Genomic DNA, 8,115 nt, shown 5'->3' on the forward strand with positions numbered 1-8,115 from the left:
TGGGTGTGGATAAAACCAGTTAGACCTTGGTACACTGGTTTGACCTGGAACCCAGAAATTGGTTATGTTGGAAGTGTATTAAAACGAATTTAAGTTATCAAAAGAGTTATTTAGTTCGAGTATTAACCCTTAAGTTTTCTTCTGCAATGTACAATTCATGTAAGTAAATCTTGTTCCTTTCCTTTTTGTTTTGTCACAGGTTTAGAAAGCATGTGAGAGGTATGGAATAATTATTCTGTTTGCCATATAACTGGCTAAAGCCAGCTTCTAGCTCAAGTTTAACTGAGCTTGTCTTGTTTTGTTTAGGAAAGAATGAAAAGGATCCAAAGCCTGTGCATAAAGGGGAATTACTGAATGGGTTCTCGGGTGAATCAAACAAGAGTGGTGCAGCAAGTGAGGGCACAGATATGACAAACACTTTGGAAAAAAATGATGTTGTTGTTGAACAAAATGAATCAAGGGAGAGAAAAAACAAGAAAACAAAGAAAGAAAAGGGTACAGAGACAGAACAGGCGAAGTATTTGTGCGGTAATGATAAAAATGGAATGAAAACAAGAAAGAGAAAAATGAGCAAGAAAGAAACTATGGGTGATAATGAGCTAGCTTTTGGTAAAAAGGAAGCTTCTGATGAGGCTAAGGTTGAACAGAAAAAGAAGAAAAAGCCATCAAAGTCTTTGGGTGATAGCAATGTTGATGTTGAAATGGTAACTAGTAAAAAACAAAAATTGGAACATGGAGGTGATGACATTGAACAGGCAAATATGGTGAATGGCAGTCAAGGGAAAAGAAACGAAACACTATTAACCGCAGTTCCAACAAGTAGTCCTTTTATAAATGGGAGTAGAACAAAGGACGTTGAAGCTGTGAATGATGTTGCCGTAGATGTATCAGGAAAAGAGGATTCTGCTTCACGCAAGGCTGAGAAAAAGCTTCTGCAAAAAGCTGCAAAAGGTGGCAGTGAACCATTTGCACAGTTTAGGAAGAGCTCAATCTCTCCTCCAGCCTTTTTCAGAAGATGTGTGTCAAAAACGCCAAAATCAGCCCCACCAAGACCAAAGGCAAATGGTGTGCAGGTTAGGTGATAAGGTTCAAATCTATTCTTCACAATCATGGATCAGAGCAAGGTTGACATAGTGGCGAGAGTACTTGCCTACCAGGGTCTCCTGGGATAAGATCATTATTTTTGCAGTTTGTTGATAATTGTATCACCAAAACAAGAAATAGATTTTTTGCTGGGAGGGTTGAAAGTTATCAATTTTTGAACCTTCACCACATGGATGGATTTTGTAAAAAATTCAAGGGACTCTAGTTGGGAAAGAGAATACACAAAAGATTTACAGCCAAATTTGGAGAGGGAATTTGGCACATTTTTTCTGGAGAGTGGGGATCCAAAAACACTTCCTCTTTTTTCTCCATAAGATCTGGGAGTTTTTAGTATTATCAAGTATAAATAATTTATAGGTTTTCACACCTACTGTACTTTGTATTTAAGTATGCCATCTAACATTCTTGCTGTAGGACCAAACTCCAGGATCAGAACCAGCTAAAGGAAGGCACAGGAGAGTTCGAATTGAAGTGTCCAAAAACACAGCACACACTCCCCAAGGTTTGTTTCCCAAATTTGATTTTTTTAGTTTCTTAAGCTAAAAAATGGACAGTAGTCAACATTAATTATTGAAATTATTATCTTCTCGTCGATTTGTGTAAAAGTGTTGTTGAATACTAAAGGCATTATAAGAAAAACACCAATTATTGAATTAACTTTGAATCATCATGATAGTTAATTCTATCTGCAGTGTTATATCCTATTTGTCAATAACATCTCTTCATTAACCTACAGCCACGGATAAAATTGTTAATGGTTATAATAATTATTATTATTTATTATTATTATTATTAATGATATTGTTATTGTGATAAGAAAATTTCACGAAGAGAACAATGGGAGAGAAGAGGGACCAGAGAAGGTGGCAAACATGTGTACAGTACATGTAGCTTGAAATTCTGCACATCTTTCATTAGAACTGGTGAGAATGGCACCCTTTGACATTTCAGTTCTAGCAGTGAACCAAGTAATCAGGAACTAATGAAAGTTACTGTACTGTACTAGTTAAATGTCCTTTCTCTGGCAAATCGCCTGTAGCTCAGTGGTATCATATTGTAACTAGTAATTAAAGGTCAAAGGTTGACTTCTGGTAAGGAGCAGTCTGATCTTTTTCCAAGTACACCAGAATTATCAGGTATAAAATAATACATTTTTGCATGGTTTACTTCTCAGAAATTCAACTTAAATCACAGACTAAAAATCACAAGGCAATGATGGTTCATAACTTCAAATCCAGGCCACTCAAAATTTCAGCCAATGTTTTTAGGCAAAATTGAAAAACAGCTAAAAACCGGCCTCTTATGCCCTGGGCCCTTCAATTTTCATTGAGTTGACCCCCCCCCCCCCCCCAAAAAAAAAAAAAAAAAAGGAAAAGAAAAAAGTAGTAGTGCCTTGCTTGCCATGCCTCCTTTACTAATGCTTTGACTATTAATTTTATTGGCAAGATTATCAACGCAGTTTAAAGGAAAGCCCAAGGATTCCATTTGATGCAAGCAAGACTCCCAACCAAGGATTATTGAAGTCTCCACCGAAGCCACAGAGAACACCGTTGCATTTTCAAAAGAAACCAAAGCAATCAAAAATTGCAAAGAGGCCGAAAGCTATTGATTTCTTTTAAATAATTTGCTACTTTGCTCACATAATCCTTTTTCTTCATAAAATTTGCTTTTCACTCAACAAGCAAAAAGTTGAACCTTCCTTTCAAGGTTGTTGTTTCTTTTCTGGTGGTCATGAAAAAAAATGATGTCAAACACTTAGTCACCTCGGAATCCCGTTACACTGTATTTGTGTCTGGGACAGCTAATAGTTAACAATAATGATAAATTGTTAATTATTCGCTGAATAAAAGCAGAGACAAAGTCGATGGCTTTATTCACCAAGCTTGGGGTGAATAACTGTTTAAATTTAGCTAGGATCTTCCCCAGCTGAGAGATGCACAGTGCTCTAGAGGTGGTTCAGAAAACTAGTTCAATCAACACTTGATGATCCAATTAGTTTTGTTTTGATGCACTTGTTGTTGACATTTTTATTTTACTAGAACAATAAATTATGAATTTCATCTGTGATCATCATTAGTTTTCTTGGTGAACATTGAAAATATCACTTAAAGGCAATATCCGATCTCACAAAAAAAAAAACCGCAATTGCCTTATTTTACCTTATTTCCACTGGGCACTACCATCAAAATCAGCTTTGTAACACAACAATAACCAGAACAAGAGCAATTCTAAATTTTATTCAGTTTATTTGCACAAATGCTTTCTTTTAAAGGTCCCTTTCCACCCTGAATGCATTGCACAAACGTGAGCTTTAGCTGAGAGTCTTAAATGCAGGGTAGACCTGCAGGGCTGGTGCAGTGGTGAGATTGCTTGCTCTTTGTCAGTGTGTCCAGGACTCAATACCACTTGAAGGATGAGTTTGTTTTATGCTCTTCTCAAATTATTATCCCCTCTCATCAAAGACAGCATTTTATTTTAAGGGAAAAAGGAGGTTAATCAACCCATTGACGAGTTAAGTCTCACAATGGGTTAATGTGAACATAGTTTTTGCGTGGATGTAGAGGTTGGTAATATGATATGATGTCCCCCCCCCCCCCCCCCCCCCAAATTACTGTACATGTAGTACAGTAGATAATTTGATAGGCTGGTTCGCTCATAAATTATTAATGATTTTTCAATGGATGATTTAACGTGTCACATGGAAACCTTATTACCTTCTGATGTTAAAAACATTCTTGGCCTCTGTTATTATAAATATAACTGTACACAACACAAAAACACTTTAAATCAGGGGTTTTATTAGAAGCCAGGACCCGGCTAATAGCACCTGTCTATGCCAAGTACAGTACCTGCCTTTGCTCAAAGGAGGTCTCAAGACCAAAAGCCAGACTATACACTGTACATATGGGTGCCCGCTTACTCTATCACAAGGTCCCTTCTACTTTAAAACTTAATGAAACCCCTGTTTAATGTTTCATTTTTGAGGTCTTGATTTTAAACTGCTCAACATGCAAGAGACACTTTGGGAGATTTAATGACAATCATTATCAACAAGTAAATGGTCATCTCAAGGTCTACACAAACCTTAATTTTTCATCGGATGGGCACCAAATTTTTTTCAAAGCTTTATCAAGAACATTTTCACACACAGCGATCATGAATTTTCAGATGACTTTATCCACTTGAAAATCTTCAACAAGCAATGCTTGTTCCAAAACCAACTACATGTACTGTCCTCCTTGAAAAAAACGCATCTTTCTCTTGTAAGCTTTTAGAAAAACTTTGAGATACACCATACGCACATGGTGTAAGTGTCAATGGTTAGTCTGTCGTTTGGTGTCTCTTAAATATGCTGAAATATGACATTTTTCTTCACAACTATGCTGTTAAAACAGTCCATTTCACGAACCATCTTGGGCGACAAGAACACCTGAGGACTTCTCAGCACTCTTTACGTCTTCAGTTGGTGTACTTTCCTTTTCTCCTCTAACATGAATGTTGTGTTTTTCTTTGAAGGCTGATAATTGCTTTTCCTTTGCCAATAGGGATTCTTTTAACTTGCCAATTAGACCTCCAATCTGCCGACACAATGAAAGCAAAAGGATTAATGACCAATTACATGTAATGGCTTCAGTTTCAAATTCTAATACTTAGGCCAAAGAGATAAGGTCACGATATTAAAAGCAAGGACAACAAAGCCACAAAAACCTTTTGCATGTAACAAAGGCCTAAGGGTATTGTGAGGCAACAGCATGTGGTAGCCATAGCAATCACAAGGAACTTAAAGATCTACATGTATGATGACAATGTCAATGAAAACGTCAAAAATTTAAAATTACAATTAAACAAACTTTTTGTTGCTGTCAGTTTGCTAAACTTCTTCAAACTAGAGGAACTATACGTGAACAGTCTGAATTTGTAGAATAGTGTTTAAAGCCTAGAAACAAAAATTTGCTGCCATGATTGTGTTCAAACTTTCCATAAAACTTTGTATTAATTTTGGTCATTTCAGAAAATGGATGAGTTATATGTATGTACAAATGTTGAAAAGAGATATACAGTGTGTAAATAATCATCGTTAAAAAAACAATGTCTGGTTAAGTTCTCATTGTTGTAGTTCGAAACTAATTTATCCCAGAAAGGGTTAAGTGAAAAAGATGAAGTATTGTGTAAACAGTCAATAGTCATCATGAGGATAATGAATTGCCCTTATCAACAAGAAAAACACTTAATAAATTTTAACCTGCCTGGTTAAAAAGGCTGAATTTGATTTTTCTCCCTGGAAAAATATCACTTTGAGCCAGTGACACACAGCTTGACAAATGCAGCAGCTTTTGCTCAACTAAGTAATGTTCATGATGAGTACTGAAATAGGCCATTCACTAAGTTGAACTTTATTGAACATACACAACAACAACAATGGGGTTACGTTTATGCAAGCGTTGGCTGTGTAGCACTTACATTTCAACAGAATTAACTATGAGATGGTGATATGAAGTGCTATTTTCTACCCATGTAAACCATGTGAGCGTTAGCCCTGTATGTACATGGGTAGAAAATAGCACTTCACATCACCCTCTTATAGTTAATTTTGTTGAACATAGTTGAGTAAAAGTAGAGATGAGGCCGGAGCCCATCCATTCTACAGCTGCCATTAAGTTGACCAATAAATAATAATTACAGTTATTTATTGGTCAACTTAAGAGTACTATGCAAGTCAGAAGTGGCAGTACATTCTGCCATGTCTCTAAGAATCTATAAATTAGGGAGTCGACCTTGAAGTGTGTAACTTAACTCTTTTCCTTAAAACAAATATGGACACAAATAAGATAGAAACTGCACAAGTGAAATCCCAATAAGACCCAGCTCTGAACCAGAGTCAAACAATTTAAGGCCATGAGCTTCTGATAGAACATAGTTCATCTACATGTAGATGGACTGGTTATGAACCTCTGGAAACTTCAAAAGCAAGATCATTGACATTTGCACTTCATGTTAACTTGACCATGGTCATGCACAATATCGTTTGTCCTCAGTATACAACTGTCTTTGGATAAAGTAATGGAGACTTTTGATTGGCTCTTTTACAAAAATGGGTGTGGTTTGCACATGGTCAGGGCCAAAACAGCAAACAAAAACATAAAACAAAGAAACATACATGTGTACTTGTCCAGTGCCATAACCATCTCCATAACATTATTATAAACAATGAATATACTGTAAGAGCTAACCTGTTCTTTGTTATTTTCAAGTGCTGGTAGGACGTCCTTCACTGTTCTCTCAACTAGTACACCTCCAATCATTCGAAAGCACCGCCTTTCAGGTTCCACGCTTTTCAACGCCTCAATCACAATGCTAGTGTTAAGGTAAACTTCATCATTATTTCAAAAACATTTTAAGTTGACAAAGATTCTGAGCTCAGAAGGTAAAAATAAGGCTTTTTTGTGTCTGACATAATAAGTTATTCGAATTTCAGTGCCATTTATGCAGTGAGTCTATTGCTGTATTTGTAAATCCTGAAGACTCGTTGTCGGTTTGGCATCCCCCCCCCCCCCCCCCCCCCCCCCCCCCGGCATGGATAAGGCCATCAGAATTCGACTGCTAGGAATCTTTTTTAAAAGACACCGAAAAAATAGTGATGGAGTAGGAAGGATTTTTTTCAAAGGGATCCGACAAAAAAATTCGACTAGTAGGAATCTACTATGAAATGATATATGAAATGGATCGTAAATGGAACGTCCCTAGGCGAGGAAGGGGAAGGTTAGCTAGGGGATGGGTACATGGATACTCCCTAGGGTATACCTAAAGGTATACCTAAAGGATCTAAAGGGGCTGAGATTGGCAAATCCACACCAAGGTTCTAAATTTGCGCGTGCGATTGTGAATAAACTTGGCAGCTATAATAATCTCTTACCTGTGTTCATTCACTTCCATTTCTAGCTCTCCTAATTTTCCCATTATGCCCCTGACTTCCTGCCTCATTTGGTTAAACTGCATGATAATCTCTTGGTGATCCAAACCTCCTTTCGACTTCTTCTTGGCCGCCATTTTGAAGCAGACTATCCCAAGTTTCAATGCGAGGGGAAATCAGCTCCAGGCTTCGCGCGCACTTAACACTCGGCACCAGACCTCGCACTGAATTTAGTTTAGCCAACGACGGAATTTTTTTTGTGATCGATTGATGGGTAGGGATGGATGAGATGGGAAGGGTTTCATAAACTTGAGTTGCGTATGTGTGCCAAGTACAGAAGGCCACAAAAACAATGGGATGTATGCCAAATGGCATAGCCCTTCATAGCCTGCAAATCCAGCCGCCCTTCATAGCTCTCGATTACCGTTGGAGTGGCGGTGAGCGATGAAGAACGGCAGAATAGGTGGTTTTTACGTCATTGTCGCAATGTTGGTGGATGAAAACAAAAGATCTCTCATTGGCTCCTTTTGTTCGTCCACTAACAATAACTTCTTTTTTTGTTGTTTTACGTCCCTATATATCTTTCTACTTCATAAACAACAAATTAAGAAGCTACACTCTGAGTAAACATTCTGTTTCTGTTTTCACCATGCTGGGGTAACCCTCATAGAAACTGGCAACCATGGGACAAACCCCTCACGAAAAAAGCTCGATGAGGAAGGCCTTTAGGGCTTCTATTGTCGGGAAATCTGGGAACCTTTGGGAGTATTTGGTAACGATGCTTTCTTCCTGAAACGCTTGCTGAATTAAATTGAGATTTTAGCATCCCTCTGCTTGAGCAGTAGGAGTTCTGAGATCCCGTTTACAACACAACTTTGAGATATACTAAAAAATTTGGTTTTATCAACAGAGTTGGTATTAATGTAAATTGACCACCATACAGGGTATCAGGTGGTCAATTTACATTATCAACTCCGTTGATAAAACCAAATTTTTGTGTACTACTTCCCCACCGACGCAGCACCACAGTTTCTTTAGAAACTACCCCCTTATTCATTTGAGATATGCTGTTTAGCAATGGAAGATAATACAAGGAAACG

General features: G+C 37.6%; 2 protein-coding genes across 2 annotated transcripts in view; one reads left to right on the plus strand and one right to left on the minus strand.

The window, feature by feature from the left end:
* The window catches only part of LOC137983336 (ribosomal RNA processing protein 1 homolog B-like), a 10,330-nt gene extending 7,167 nt beyond the window's left edge, over positions 1–3,163 (plus strand). The window contains exons 11-14 of the mRNA XM_068830538.1: positions 200–219; positions 307–1,073; positions 1,519–1,606; positions 2,551–3,163. Coding sequence (XP_068686639.1) covers positions 200–219; positions 307–1,073; positions 1,519–1,606; positions 2,551–2,723 — 1,048 coding nt within the window. The 3' untranslated portion in view covers positions 2,724–3,163. The remainder of the gene's footprint in view (positions 1–199; positions 220–306; positions 1,074–1,518; positions 1,607–2,550) is intronic.
* A 159-nt stretch (positions 3,164–3,322) lies between these two features.
* On the minus strand, positions 3,323–7,178 carry LOC137983339 (prefoldin subunit 2-like). Its single transcript, XM_068830541.1, has 3 exons — positions 7,019–7,178; positions 6,336–6,459; positions 3,323–4,682 (listed from the first exon to the last, which is right to left on the minus strand). The coding sequence occupies exons 1-3, from the start codon at positions 7,150–7,152 to the stop codon at positions 4,506–4,508; spliced, it is 435 nt and encodes a 144-aa protein (XP_068686642.1). The 5' UTR covers positions 7,153–7,178; the 3' UTR covers positions 3,323–4,505.
* Positions 7,179–8,115: the final 937 nt, after the last annotated feature.

This window comes from Montipora foliosa, chromosome 13 (genome assembly GCF_036669935.1).
Source record: "Montipora foliosa isolate CH-2021 chromosome 13, ASM3666993v2, whole genome shotgun sequence".
Classification (NCBI taxonomy): Eukaryota; Metazoa; Cnidaria; class Anthozoa; order Scleractinia; family Acroporidae; genus Montipora; species Montipora foliosa.